The 15858-nt window shown below is 47.4% G+C and overlaps 1 protein-coding gene across 1 annotated transcript in view; it reads left to right on the top strand.

The window, feature by feature from the left end:
• Positions 1-15447, top strand: part of LOC118218360 (protein eyes shut homolog) — a 101129-nt gene extending 85682 nt beyond the window's left edge. Inside the window, exons 18-20 of the mRNA XM_035400964.1 lie at positions 2147-2268; positions 13102-13223; positions 15070-15447. Of these exons, the coding sequence (XP_035256855.1) occupies positions 2147-2268; positions 13102-13223; positions 15070-15394 (569 nt within the window). The 3' untranslated portion in view covers positions 15395-15447. The remainder of the gene's footprint in view (positions 1-2146; positions 2269-13101; positions 13224-15069) is intronic.
• The last annotated feature ends 411 nt before the right edge of the window (positions 15448-15858 follow it).

Raw genomic sequence — 15858 nt, 5'->3', positions numbered from 1 at the left:
CGTGTGAGTGTGTGTGTGTGTGTGTGTGTGTGCGTGTGCGTGTGCGAGTGTGTGTGTGTGAGTGTGTGTGAGTGTGTGTGTGTGTGTGTGAGTGTGTGTGTGTGAGTGTGTGTGTGAGTGTGTGTGTGTGTGTGTGAGTGTGTGCGTGTGCGTGTGCGTGTGCGTGTGAGTGTGTGTGTGTGTGTGTGTGTGAGTGTGTGTGTGTGTGTGTGTGTGTGAGAGTGTGTGTGTGTGTGTGTGTGTGCGCATTTGTTTTCGCATTCATAATGATTAAAGAGACGTACGGATGGATTATTAGCTTTGGGAGAGCCTGGCGTAATGTATGGCCGCACTAACATTTCGGTCTGCACATTAGTTATATTTGAATAAAAATTATTACGCTTGAGATAAAACAGGTTCCCCCCGTGAGGAGATTCTGTGGACCCGCTGCTTCTCCATTAGCTCGCCGCGGACTCCGCGTTCGGCCTCTCCTGACAGGACGAGAGCGCAGGGCGAGGGGGAGAGACGCAGGAGATCAGCCGAACAAACAGAATCCTCTGATATACTGCGCTGCTTTTAACCGGAAAAGAAAGAAAGTCCTCACACAACATTACGCTGGTGCTCAGAGTGGGGTTGTACTGATGAAAGTAAGACAGAAAAACAGAAATCTTTTTTTTATCTGGAAGTTGGGGAAGGATGGTTTCTAGATATCTGTGCCCTGAAATGCTTTTGTGTGACTGAGTTTATGCCAGGAGGGCCAACAGAACCAGGTTTTTTTTTTTTTTTTTAAAGGTTTCTGCCTGCAAATCCCAGAACATTTAGTATAAGATGACTTGCCAAAAAAAGATAAAAATATTCTGTATTTATTGTCATGGTTTTTTGTATGAAAAACGGTACGGCACTTATAGCTAATATGCTGAATCCCCCCCCCCCCCCCCCCCCCCCCCCCCCCCCCCCCCCCCCCCCCCCCCCCCTTGGGACAGTAAAGTTACCCTGTAATTATTATAATTGGTTTTTAATCCATATATAATTCTGTTATCAAGTGTCTTTTAATCTAGTATTTTATTTATGTTAATGTTAACTTCGCACAGAACATCTCATAAATATTCTCCCCACTTAACCGCCATTGCTTTTGGTAGTGATTTGATAGCGAACATTTTTTCGACATATAGACTGCATTAGCTTTCCATTCAAGCTGGAGGTAAAATGGGTGCAACCCTAGCTGTTTCCCAAAGGAAAAGTGTTCCCTGCGGGAGTGTTCTGTGTTTATGTAACTTAAGAGGAAGCACTTTCGGGTTATCGGTTGCAGCAACTGGATTTCTCTAAACAGAACTACGGAACATTAAAAACAACTGTTGTTACTCTAGCCAGTCACCTTTTACAAATGCCTCCCCAAGCTGGCTATTGAGTTGAAATTGGGTTTTTAAATTATTAACACTTAACTGTAATGCTAGTATTACAGAAGTAATTGGAATTTAAGTGTAAATAGGCTTACTGCGCCTTAAATGACCACGGTCAATCTTTCCATGTACATTCTTCCACTCTTTTCATGTACAGTCCATTTATAAAGGGGGGTATTTACCGAAGCAGTGCAGGTTAAGTACTTTGCTCAAGGGTACAACCTTTTCCCATCAGCCACCTGAACGCGCAGCCTTGGACTCACGCGGCCCGTTCCCCCTAGCGTCGCGCCGTACGGCCTTAACACGGCACGCCTTCTGCTTTTAACCGCGCCGTCAATATTAAAAGCAATTTATGGCGCAAAATAAAAAGCTAATAAAATTGCTACACGGCACTGACAAGGTTATCAAATCCGGTACATGTGCGCGCTGTTCGAATTTTATTGCCGGTCCCTACGGTGAAGACAGAGCCAGCTCTGGAGTGGTGTGTGTGAGCGAGTCCGGGCTCCTGGCTGTAAACAACTTCTAAGCCACTGTGAAGCAGTATTTAAAGGAGAGGCTCTGTACTGGATACCTATAGTGCTCCCGAAGTCCAGCCTTCTTTAATCGTAGAGCACATAGAAACCCATCAATGGCACGCCCATCAATAATAATAAAAAAATGAACAAAATGGACGATGTGTAGAATATAGACTGACCGTGCTGGGTTTGGGAGTGTTCTTTCCCTTGATTGGACCCCATGAGCGGGGTGTTCCTTTTTTTTCTTCTCAGTCGTAGGTGGATTTTACTGCCTCTGCGATCCCGGCTACGCTGGAGCGAGATGCGAGAGGGGTATCGACGACTGCGTCGGCAACGCGTGCCAGAACAACGCCACCTGCAGGGATCTGCATCTGGTGAGGCTGCCCGTTAGCTTAACCGTTAGCTTCTCTCGCTAACCGAAAACAGGTTAAAATGAGCCCGAATCTGCACCTGCTTGATTGCAATGAAAAAGAGGGGATTTATAAGGAGACTGTTACACAGTTGGCCCATACTTGCCGAGGCACAAGTGCTTGGTTCTCAGAACAATGATGGAAAAATTAGTTAAAAGCTCCAATACATCTTGTTTCCAGGCTGACTATTATTTTTAAGCCACAATGAACATTATAGCATAACGTTATCACACAATAGGATTCTTACCGGAATCTTCCTCAGTGTTCTTGAGATGCTTTATATCAGTTGGGTAGCCCGGTGAAGGGTAACTTTGATTGGCTTATTGGGCCAGCTGTATGCACGTCTTGATTGGGCAGCTACGAGTTCCACTACAGCGTTCCCATTCACAAAATTCAGTGACGACCATATATTTACAACGCTACAGGGAGCACAAAACCCCAGTCCAAAACAAACAGGAAATGTGTCTATAAAATCTCCAGATCTTTAAGAGTAACAAGTAACAAGGGACCAGGTAGTCATCTTCTCGGTTAGCACCCTCAAAAGCCCTTCAGATCTGAAGACTCTCAAACAGTGGGTCCAGGGTTAAATAAACATTTGTCCTTAAATGTGACTGTAAATAAATAAATAAATAAAAATCAGGTTTTCCTTTTTTCCTCAGAAATGCAGTTTTTTGAGTTACTTGTGGTGTAGGCTGTGTTTACTGTAAAAGCTGACACTTACTCTTTACAATTTAAGAACAAAGGTTGGTTGAGTCCTAGCCTTGGTGTCAGTGAAACACATCAGACACCATCAAAGAGAACTAACCTCATTTTATACGGCATTGCTGCCTTTAGTTCTACTGGAGGTGCTGCATCCTGTTTTCGATTCCTTTATGTTATTTACTTTTATTTAGTAAAAGGTAAGGATTGTATCATTGACACATCATTGAACCTGTTTTGTATGTGTATGAGTCATTTGTATGTGTAAAATGAATTGTATGCATGGCAATGGGTGATGAACTCAAACACTCCATCCTTGCTCGTCATCACGAGAAAAAGCGCGAGAACAGGAAGGGTCCTTTACGTCAGCGAGCACACGTCGCCAAATCGACACGACGCCTTCTTCCGCGTCTTCCCGTTAATAAGTCAGGGACCGCACGGCGGCGTGGTTCTTTCGCCGTCTCATGCCCCCCCCCCCCCCCCCCCCCCGAGCCTTCGGTCAGCTCCGTTTCCCCCGCCCTCTGTTCTGATCTCCGCTTCCCCTCGCGCGACCCGTCTCGTCACTGTTTATACGGCCGGCGCGTATCCAGGGCGACTTGCGTAGCTCGAAACTTTTACGTGCTACCCGTTTTTTTTTACAACCGAATGTTTAACGGAGGCAGCTCAGGTTCGGTACCGTTCCTCTGTACCGGTGAAGCAATGGCAGAACCTCACCCGGGGACTCGATTCGAAAGCGTAGCGATAGCGTTGGGGTCAGAAGCCCTGCTCCATTAAAAAGGCGACGCCGTGTGTATTCTCTCATCCCCCCCCCTTCCTCCACCCTGTTTACACGCACTTCATTCACCGCCACTCTCGGGGCTGAGCACTTACCGCCAAATTATAAAGAGGGCGTGAGGATGAATACCCGCGTTCTCCCTCAGGGAGCAGAGGGGAGGGGAGGGGGAGGGGAGGGGAGGGGAGGGGGGCGGGTCGTTTATTTATGCTGAATAATGTCGCCTTTGAGAGGCTCGGCAGATGCTTTCCTCCACTTTTTAGCGGACATTGTCACATTAATAAGAACTCCACTTTGAAACGGGGCGGGCATTTTGTTTGGTTTTTAGGTTGCTACAAGCACTCAACTTTTATCTAGTCACAGCTTTAGCCATTGTACGGGGTGGTGGGGGGGTGGGGGGGGTGGGGGGGTGGAGGTGAGAACACAGGTATTGCACAAGTCGATTGGGAGTAATTCCGGTTCAGTGACACATTTTCTGTTGCAATAACCTGTTAGATGGCTCGATGTTTCCAAAGGGAAAGAAAAAAATCAATTGTATTTTAGTTTTGAAATATTAAAATATGTTGGCGGTCTCTTTGATATTGAGTGTTTAAGGCATCATAATAAACAGCTGTTTTTTTTTGGAATCTTGGATCATAGAGTAAAACTTCCTATATAGGCCCAAAAAAATGAAAAAAAGTCATTTTTAATTTTGGTTTCCCTTTGCATTTCTGAAACACTAATTGATTAATTGGTACCTCTTTCATCAACATTTGATTGATATTAGTTGTGATGTGAATCTTTTATGATACCCTTTCTTGCTGTCTCAATTCCTTGCAAAGTGCAAACATTTTCCGTCCTCCCCAGTGAAAATGTTTTTATCTCATCCCCTCTTGGTTGTTATCACAACTGAAGTTCTTTCCAAAGCTCCAAATTACCGCCGGCTCTGCATGTCCCTTCACAGCAGAAGTACCTTAAGGTGGAGTTATTTCTCAGCATTTTTTTTTCATCGGTGGTACTTTAAGTTGCATAAGATTTTTTTTTTTTTTTGCATTTAAAGGTTCAAAAGATAATATGCAATCGGTCTGTAAACCGTGTTGACAAAGCAGCGCTGGTCATTAGCTTTAATCTTGCGCATCTATGATTCATCAAATACGTGCTATCAGTACATCTGATTGGCTGCTGGGCTCCCTGAGGAAGTGGTGTTCTGGCGTATCTACAGTCCCGACGCTGCGCTGTACAGCACCGCTGACATTAAGCCAATCGCACTTTTGGCAATTTTATCGACGAAAACCTGAAAACAAATTACGAGCAAATAAAAGCGTTTATTTAATAACCTCGTTTCTCTCACGTCGTACTTGCACGCTTTCGGTATTGGCACATTTTTATAGATTGTTTGTTTAAGGGATTACAAATTGCTACCGTACCGGATATGATTTTCATATAGGGGCGACATAGCTCAGGAGGTGAGAGCGGTGGTCTGGCAGTTGGAGGGTTGCCGGTTCGATCCCCCACCCTGGGCGTGTCGAAGGTTTTTTTTTTGATTTTTAAAATGTGAACGGAAAACCTAGAAGGACTGCCAATTTTTAAAAGGGAGCAATGGGAAAATGTCACTCGAGGAGAGAAATGACATCCAAGGAACACGGAAAATAGCCTAATTTTTTTATTTCTGTGATATTTTATGAATCCCCTTTTTTATCAGTCTGGTGCTCCTTGATTATCCTGACCCTGAGGTAATATCTAAAATGTTCACATTTCGGAGGAGAGCAGCTGCATTTGGGCTGCTGGGTAGTGAATCAGCATGCACTGTGCCAGGAGGCCACTCTATCTTTACAGAGAGAGAACATGAGTAAAGTACCAAGCAAGGCATCACACACAACATTATTCCCACTTCCTGAAAACTTCCACGTCAGGACACAGCACGGATAAAGTGTTCTTCTGTGGCATAGATATACGGGTACACCTGCTCGTTTGCACAAATAACCTGCTCCTACAAACAGGGAATTAGATGGCTGCATCTCAGTCCATAAAGCATGCAGTCAGAGTGAGGAGGTTGGGTTATTGTTTAATTCAGCATTAGAATGGGGAAGGATGCTTGATCATAGGGACTTTGGTTGTCGTGTGATTGTTGGGGCCAGACGTGGTGGTTCCAGCGTCCCAGAAACAGCCGACCTCCCGGGATATTTACGTACTGCAGTTTCTAGAGTTCACAGAGGATTGTGCGGTTTATAAAAATAAACATCCGGTGCGAAGCAGTTCTGAGGCTGAAAAAACTTGTTAATGAAAGTAAAGCAGATAATGGGCAGACTTGTTCAAGCTGATAGAAAGGCCACAAATGCACAAATAGCAGCTGTTTACTCCAGTGGAGTGCAGAAGGGTATCTCTGAACCTTAAAGAGGATGGGCTACAGCAGCAGAAGACCACGCCGGGTTCCCCTCCTTTCAGATAAGAACAGGAAGATGAGGCTACAGTGGGCACGTGATCACCAAAACTGGGCAGCCGAAGACTGGAAAAACATTGCCTGGTCTGACTAATCTCGATTTCTGCTGCAGCGTGCAGATGGCAGGGTCAGAATTTGGTGTAAACAGCATGAATCCATGGATCCGTTCAGCCTTGTATCAACGGTGCAGGCAGCAGCTGGTGGCGTAAGGATATGGGGAATGATTTCTTGACACACTTTACTGTTGGCACCTCTTAATAACCATCCAGCATCATTAAACGGCACGGCGTACCTAGCCGTTGTTGCTGGCCATGTGCATCCCTTTATGGCCACAGTCCACCCTTTCTTAAATGGATACTTTCAGCAGGATAACGTGTGGTGTCATAAAGCACACGTCATGTCAAGCTGGTTCCACGAAAATGACAGTGATTTCATAACAGATACTCCAGTAGCCTACACAATTCCTGGATCTCAATCCATTGGGGCAGATTTGGGATGAGGTGGAACAGGTGGTTTTCGTGGCATGAATATGCAGCCAAAAAATCTGCAGGAACTGTGTGATGCTATCGAGTCAGCAATAGGTCTGTCAAACGAGGGTTCAGCATTCGAGTGCTATTCGAATTGCAAAAGGAAAAAGACATTTGAGCGTGAAATTTAAGGTGAAAGAAAGAAAAAAATCTGCGTGTCTTTATTGCAAATGTCTTCCTTTCTACTTGGGTTGTGTTGAAGCGAAAGTAAATCTGGCTCTTTAGCGCCTCCTCTGTCTTCCTTTCTACTTGGGTTGTGTTGAAGCGAAAGTAAATCTGGCTCTTTAACGCCTTGTCATACGGGTCCTTGCTATGCTCTTTCTTGATGGACACGACACTTTCATTTAACTCCTGGTTCCCAGGTGTGATTGTTGGGAATATAGTGAATGAAAAGAGATACTGGCAGGGGTGGCAGGGGTGTAGGATCCATGGGTGGGTCTTTCCAATATTGCCCCCAATATTCGAAACAGCTAAACTTACCCCCCCCCCCACCCTCACCCCCACCCTACAATAATTGAATGGGGGAAAAAAAGGTTTGCCATGGACTTTTATTTTGAAGGCATGCTGCGGGAGCGCAGTCAAGTCCACCCGATACAGCAAGTATGATTCCTCCTCATGGAGCCCAATCTTTAAAAAAATATCCTCTTTCAAATCGTGCAGTAGGTACCTACTAACCAGTAAGCTCAGTAGGTTGCAGTCAGATTGTTGGACGGGTACGTAATCGATCTTTAAAAAATCACCCCATTAAAATCGTGCAACACAAGATTTTACGAGGAAGTTTGCAGTCGTATTAGTGGAAGGTAACATGAATACTACGCTATTACTATTAACATATTAAAATAAGTTGCTTGCATTGATCAAATTGTATTATGTATTTATTATAAAGTTATATGTATTGTTCAATAAAACATAAATTGAACATGCAGTAATTGACTTGTTTTTGGGTGCCTAAAGGAACTACAAAGCCAAATTGGATAAGGCTAGTAGCATGTATCTTTTATGGATCTTTAATACCCATAGCTGGCTCTGGAACCAATGAACTTTTCCACTAGCTATAATATTTATTGTGGGGGTGTGCCCCCCCCTCCCCCCCGATGTCAAACTCAATCCTAGGCCCCTGGGTACTGGCGTCTTTGCAAGTGAACCGTCTGGTGTCTCTGGCAAATAACCTGCAGGCCTGACGCTGGCTTACAATGCTGAACAAGCTCAGTTAGTTTTACTTCTTTCTTCTTCCCCGCTAGCATTCTGGGAGTTCTAGCATTTTGGCAGAAAAATGTTGAAACTATGCTGATCTAGTACCCTCTCCAAAAGGGCCAAGAAAGTACTTTTCAGTTTTTAATAGCACTTTAAATTATCTGTCAGAGTCTAAATTCTTTTTAGTCAGATTTCTCAAAATTGTATGCCTTAATTTTATTGAAGCAAAATTATTATAAACATGCACAGCAAAACGATTAAACTGCACGACAACTTTATTGTGTCTATTTTTAGGTATGAAATCTATTTTTTTTCAGTTTGACATAAAATTCCTGGGGATTTTAATCTTTTGGCCATGCATGCGTGCTTGCGTGCCACTTATGCCATCCCCTGATTATAATCATGTTCTCTATGTAGATCTTAAAAGCCATTTTGAATGTTCATATTAATGTTTTTTTCAGCTTTGCATGTTTATATTCAAATGAAATGTATGTACATTAGTTACATCTCTCGTTATATTGGTTTGCTGTCTTGTGGGCTTAACGTGAAATTAACCCAGCCATAAATTTGGTCAAATTCTGGCATGTAAATCAACATTTATATATATATATATATATATATATATATATATATATATACATTCAGATACATTCAATTTATGTGTTTTCTGTAGGAATATTCCCTAAGCAATGTTTCCAAAACCTTGTGGAGCCCATGCTGCAAAGACTTTCTGGCTGTTCTGGAGGCAAAGGGGACTCCTACCTAGTAGTAGATAGGTGTTACTGATAATGTAGCCATTATTCAGGCAATTCACGTGTGGTTAAAGTGCAGATCCTTGGCTTTTATAAATGGGTATGTTCACCATGTAGAAATTACAACAGTTTTTAAACAGATGCTACGGTGCCCTGAAAGTGTTGTGGGGGAGGTGGTTCTATGCATAAAAACTGCTGTCATTTCTGCCTGGCAAACCAAAATGTCAACAGGGAAAAAAACAATATATATCTTTGTCCCAAACATTACGGAAGATACTGTATATCAGGATCATGCGCCTTTAAAAGGACATTTCTCTTATTCTGAAACGGTGTATGTTCACGGGTGTAAATGGTGAAGGTAGTGATGTTTAGATGAGGTGGTAATATTACTAACCAGAGCAGACCAAGCACTGAAGAGGTTTCATTCATGAAACCCAGTGCATGGATGCAGCTTCATGCTTCCAGCGTGACTGACTGCTTTGAACAAGCTGGCTTTTTTTCGGGAGGGGGGGGGGGGTTGAGAGAAAGGGGTGGGGAGGGGGGGGTGACAGAGGCGCTGGTCTCCTCGCTCCCCCCCGCCACAGCTGGAGCCGCGCGGCGCCCACGCAGAGCCGCGCGCGGCTGTCTGCTCGCATCGCTCCGGCGTGTAAATCAAACGGTCTTCCTTCCTTCCACAGATCTCCCTCTGTCAGGCTGCTCTCCCAAGCACACTCACAAATCTTCCTTTCCTCCCCCCGCCCCCCCGCCCCCCCACCGTAGCAGGAAGAGAACAGACACGGTGGCAAACAGAGCTCTTGTTAATGTATTGCCTGTTTGATCAGGGCCCCCGACCCCCCCCCCCCCCCCCCCCCGATGCAGATCACCGGGCGCGCTCACTTTGTGTTTTGTCGTCCCCGGTGCTGTAATGGATAAGAAAGGGCTTAATGATACACCTGCGCACAAAGCCCCCGGGGATTCACACTGCTCTTCTGCCATATTACATGTGAGAGTAACGCCACGCATTAGCATTTTAACTCTTTACTGCGGCTCACACACGCACTCACACTCACACACACACACACTCACACGCACACACACACACACACACACACATACGCACTCACACTCACTCACACACACACACGCACTCACACTCTCACACACACACGCACTCACACTCACACACACACACACACGCACTCACACACACACATATGCACTCACACTCACGCACACACACATACGCACTCACACTCACACACACACACACATACGCACTCACACTCACACACACACACACACATATGCACTCATGCACACACACACGCACTCACGCATATACACACACATCCACACTCACACACACACACACACATATGCACTCATGCACACACACACGCACTCACGCACATACACACACATCCACACTCACATACACACACACACACACACACACACACACACACATGCGCACACACATACGCACTCACGTATACACACACCTATGCACTCGCGCACACACACATGCTCACGCACACATATGCACTCGCGCGCACACACACACACACACACACACACACACACATTCGCACTCACGTACACACACACCTACGCACTGGCGCACACACACTCCCACACTCACGCACACACATACACACTCACGCACGCACACACATACTTTCTATTTCTCGTGAGAATTCATTTTGAAGTTGAAAGCTTCTGTCTGAACTGGAGAAAACCGCAAATCAAAATGCTTTCAGAATGTGTTGACTTAGTTTTTTTTTTGTGCAAAAAGGAAAAAAAAAGAAAAAGAAAATAAAAAAGAGGGGAAAAAGAACTTGCTATGCTTTCTGAAATGTTTTCTTTGTGACCTTAAACTAAACCGTATTGATAAAATTGCTTTTTTCCCGCAATAGAAAAGAAAAAAGAACATGTATCCCCTTCCGCTGTTGTTTTGTCGCGAGTTGTAAGATCTTCCATTTTGAGCCTCTCTTGCGTGTCACTGAATGAGGCAGATTTAGTGTCCAGCCGGGCCACCTCAACCCCTCTTTGTTGGAAGTGGTTACACTCTCACAGCGAAACCTTCCCGTCCGCTTTGTCGAGCCCCGTAGTTGAACCCTGGAGACGGTCTCTCATCGCACCTGTTACTCCCAGGGGCTGTAAGTTTCCAACACACAGCCACAGAACACTGCTCCATCTCTATGAAGTATTGATAGCGAGAGAGAGCGAGAGAGGGAGAGAGGGAGAGAGGGAGAAAATGACATTCCCCCTCCATCAATAATTCTATCTTGCGCCGCGTTTTTTTTTTTTTTTTTTTTTTACGGTGGAATTTTTCAAGATCTTTTTGAGGTCAGACTTTCTCACCGTTCACACAGGGCTTGAGTGGACATGGGGCGGGGGGCGGGGGGTGGGGGAGGGGGAGGTGGAGGGCGAGGGGGAGGGGGAGGGGGGCGGTTGACGTGGCAACACACTGCGTTAAATCACAGAAAAGCCCGCGACCGAGCCCCCGCCGCGCAGCGACTCCAGAGAGGCAGCGACAGGCGTGCAGAACGGAGCGGAGCGACTGCGCATGCCTCAGCCCCAGCGCGCGACAGTGCGGCCCCTTGTTCTCAGCAGAACGACGGTGTTCGCGGTGGGCTGGGGGCTGGGGGCTGGGGGAAGCCTGAAGGACGACCAGAATCCGCCCCCCCCTCCCAAATTAAATGGATGCATTCAAATCCCCCTGCTGCACCTTTTGTGTACATCCTACCTAATTTAAAAAAAGAAAAGAAATTTCTCTCTTCAAGATCTACCGCTGTGCTAAAGCTTATAGGGGAGAGTTGGACTCCCTGAAGGTGATTTAACAGGCAAAATGAGATTATATTTTCTCTAGCCGGGGGTGTTAGAGCTGAATCTCCTGGAGGCCTCTAATTTATCATAAGACGTCTGTTTTTTTTTTTGTTCCCCCACCCCCCCCCCCCCCCCCCGTGTGAATACGGCCTGCGGTGTACAAATTATATTAGGCAAAGTTGAACATCTTTCCCCACAGGAGCGCGAGTGCCAGATAGGCGCGCTCTTGAACGACAGCCCCACCGCCTGTAGACACGGGGTTTTCAGTGAAACTCACCAGAGTACCCCGTTACCCTGCACCCCCCCCACACACCGCCCCACCGCCCTTAATTTGGTGTGCGGAGGTACAGTTAAATCGCAACCGCGCCTTTGAAACTAATGCACAACAAACCGTTAATCTCTTCCGCCATGATTAATTATCATAATGAAGAACTTAATGACAAACTGGAGGACACTCAATCCGCAAACTTAAACTAATACAGAGAGAGAGAGGGAGAGAGAGAGAGAGAGAGAGAGAGAGAGAGAGAGAGAGAGGGAGAGAGAGAGAGAGAGAAGCTAGAGTCAGCCGAATCCCTCGTAGATTTGACTGATGCCTAAAATGCAAATGATAGTCTCTCACCGTCCTCTCGCTGGTGTAAATTGTCATTTATTCGCCTCCTGCGTTCTGAGCTGACAGAGGTCCGCGGAAAAGATTATTTGCGCGAACATATCGATTTCCTGAGCGGAACCCAGGACTGACAGCATTTCCATATTATTCTCTGTATTTGTTTGTCTTTCTGCCGAGAGGATAGGAAAATGATGTCTGCCAGAGCGTTAGCTTTGTAGTTCACGGTATTACACATGAATGGCACGCATGGCATTTCAGTACAAACGCGACACCTGCATCTGTCTGCCAATCAACCTCTGTTTTTAAATGATGAGCTCTGTGTGCTGGGGAGTGGTCGTGATATCTGATCTCATGGGTTTCAACCTGTTTAACCAGGTTCAGCCAAGCCGTTTGGACTCTGGCTCAGGACAAGCTCAAGCCCAAACTTTTACCACTGCTGCTCAAGTGAAGGGGGCCTCAAGTTTTCTTGTGTGAAAACTGGTTTAAAACAAAACACTGATCTCATTGGCGAAGACGTACGAGCGCAGAATCAGCAGACGACGATGCTGAAGTGCGATGCTGATGTCATGGCGGCGGATCGAGGCCATGGGAATGCTGTTAGAACATCAGATGTGGGAACATCCCTGAGGCAGATCGTGCACCGATTCATTTTGCGTTCATGTCTTTGCATGTGTGTACATTCGTACGCGCGGCTGCATTTGCGTGGGTGAAATGCTTGCGGATGCTTGCATGCATGAGCGTGTATGAATGTGTCTGTGAGAAACGTGCGTGCATGAATACTTGCAAGCAGTTGTGCAAGAGTGTGCAAGATTGCGTGTGTGTGATGGGTGTGTATAGCCGTATACGTGCACTGTGTGTGAGGTGTGGGCGTGGGCGCATGCATGCACGTGTGCGTTGCGTGCATTTTGCACGCGTGTGCATTAGTTGGATTGCGTGACCGGGTTTGCGCTTCTGTGCATGTGCGTGTAATCTGTTTTCTCCTCTCCTGGGGGGTGGGGTGGGGTGTGTTTCTGGAGCAGGGGTACCAGTGCCTCTGCCAGCCCGGCTGGGAGGGCGAACTCTGCGACCGGGAGACAGACGAGTGCTCCTCGGGACCCTGCCGAAACGGCGGCGTCTGCTCCGACCTGCTGAACGGCTACAGGTACGAGGGGGGGGGGGGGGGGACCCTCCGAGGCTCCCTCTCGCTCTGTCCGGTCTTCGTCCGTCCGCCAGCATCCCTCTCTCTCGCCGGCGGTTAAAACAAATGGATCGATTGCCAGCCTTCCCCCCTGGCAGGGGTTCTGAAGATCAGACTCACTGAGGAGAGGGAGGGAGAGAGGGAGCGAGAGAGAGTGAATGAGTGTGTGAGAGAGAGAGAGAGAGAGTGAGTGAGACTATGACTACTGGCATCCTTCAATAAACCATATCCCCTGCAGACACTTAAACAACCTATGACACATACAAATAAATAAGTACATAATGAACCCCCCAATCCCGACACCCCACCCTCTAAGCCAACATATACCTGCCCCACACCTACACACAACCACCCGTTAATCCCCAAAACCAACCAGGCTAGTCCAGTCACATAGAAGTGACCAGTTCCCTGCCCCTAATCACACAAACAACCCCATTTACACACCATACTGAACATTCGGTCATTCACAAAACTAAAAAATACAGTCCTAATGCGTGTAGAGGCAAGTCCCCTAAACATTATAACCGGATATACGGGCCCACAACTGTGGAGTTTATTCCTTCGTATGAGTCGTGTGGCCAATTCAGCCTGACCAAGAAGGAAATTCCGTAAAACACTGAGAGAGAGGAGGAGAGAGAGAGTGAGGGAGAGAGGGAGGGAAGGAGAGACAGTGAATGAGTTTGTGTGTGTGTGTGTGAAAGAGAGAGAGAGGAAGAGAGAGATAGAGGGAGGGAGGGAGGGAGGGAGGGAGAGTGAATGAGTGTGAGAGAGGGAGAGAGATTGAGAGAGAGGGAGAGAGAGAGCGAGTGAGTGGGTGAGAGAGAGGGAAGAGAGAGGGAGGGAGTGCTTTGGTGAAGAGTGGGGGATGGTGGATTTGGTGCTCTTATCTGTGGCAGCCCTGTGCGCTCACTGCCCCCATGTGGAATACATCTACCTAACACACACACACACACACACACACCTACACACACACACACACACACATACACACACACACAGGCTTGCATTCTCTCATCACACACAAGTCACACCTGTACACACACTCTCTCTCTCTCTCCCCCTCTGTCTCTCTCTCTCTCTCTCTCTCTCTCTCTTCCCCCTCCCTCCTTCTCTCCCTCCCTCCCTCTTTCTCTCTCTCTCTACCCACCCCCCCCCCCGCCTTCCCTGGTAATCCCACATCAGTGCCTCGACCTCATGTCCTATATCTCGCCGCCTAGCATTTAATACTCACCGAAGCGCCGGCGCAATTAGCCTGTTAATCCGCCTGACCGTTAGAGAGAGCCGTCCCATCTTAACGTCGCGTCCCGCGCGCTCAGGGCGCTCCGCGGCGGCAGCACAGGCGCTCAGAGCGCCCCCGGATTACTCGCCTCGCTTTCACATCGTCTAGACACGCCGGCTCTTATTTTTAGCGTCTTCCCCCGATGCTAAATCCGTCCTTAACTAGACTGCTGTTCTCGTGCGTAATGTTCAACGAGCACTCACACGTGGGGGCACGCACGTGTATGTGTGTGTGTGTGTGTGTGTGTGAGTGCCTTGTTTGGGGCTTTATTTAACCAGCTTGGTTGGCTGAAATCCTGAACCAAATGTTTTCTCTCATTTTACAGCTTGATATGTAACCAGTAGTGAAAAGTGCTAAAAAATGGCCCAAGTTCACCATCATAACGGTCACTGTCTGGCTATGTGTCCACGTCTGCCTGCTGAGGCGCTATGTTGGGGTAAATAAATTCAGGTTTAATGGGGGGGGGGGGGGGGGGTTGTACACTTATGTGCTAATCTTTGACCCCCCCCCCCACCCCACCCCACCCCACAGGTGCGCGTGCTCCGCGGGCTGGGAGGGGCCCGACTGCTCGGAGGACGTGAACGAGTGCGACTCGGACCCGTGCCTGAACGGGGGCCGGTGCGCGGAGTCCGCCTCCCCGGGCCGGTTCTCCTGCTCCTGCCCCCCGCTCTTCACGGGACGCCTGTGCCACCTGCCGCGCGACCCCTGCGCCGCCCCCCACGACCCCTGCCTGCACGGCTCCGCCTGCGGCGCGCGTGCGGACGGGTCCGTCTCCTGCACCTGCCTGCCAGGTGAGAGCGCGAACCGAACGACCCCCGGCACGCTGAGCACTTCATCATCTCCACCATTAGCATAGCTATTATAGCCTACCGGTGCTGTTACAGCACGCCTGATTCATATGAGTCATTAGCATTAGTATGCTAGTATCGCTATTGCGGTTACAGCGCTGTGATTTCGACGGGCCCCATTTCTACCATTCAATACGAGCCCTGTGAGTGGACAGCGAGGCACTCGTCTGTTTATAACACGGAACACGGCCTCTTTGTGTAGAAGGGCTTCCAAATGGGCCCATTCTTCAGCACTGTTATTACTGGCCAGTAATAGCCGGTCTCAGCCTTATTCATACCCATACCGAATTACCCTAAGCCCCAGTTTCTCCTCTTTCTGTATTGGAATATGTAAGCGGGGAGGAGTGGGCCTCTCACAGCACTAGATAAATGCTTAGAGCTACACATATTATTTTATTATATTTTTGGCATTTCAAATTTTTTTGCAGTTGTTTTCCTGACTATACTTTTACATTTATTAAACTGGATATAT

This window comes from Anguilla anguilla, chromosome 18 (assembly GCF_013347855.1).
Source record: "Anguilla anguilla isolate fAngAng1 chromosome 18, fAngAng1.pri, whole genome shotgun sequence".
NCBI classification, from domain to species: domain Eukaryota; kingdom Metazoa; phylum Chordata; class Actinopteri; order Anguilliformes; family Anguillidae; genus Anguilla; species Anguilla anguilla.
Note: the sequence above shows the minus strand (reverse complement) of the source record. Positions and strands in the feature narration are given on the sequence as shown.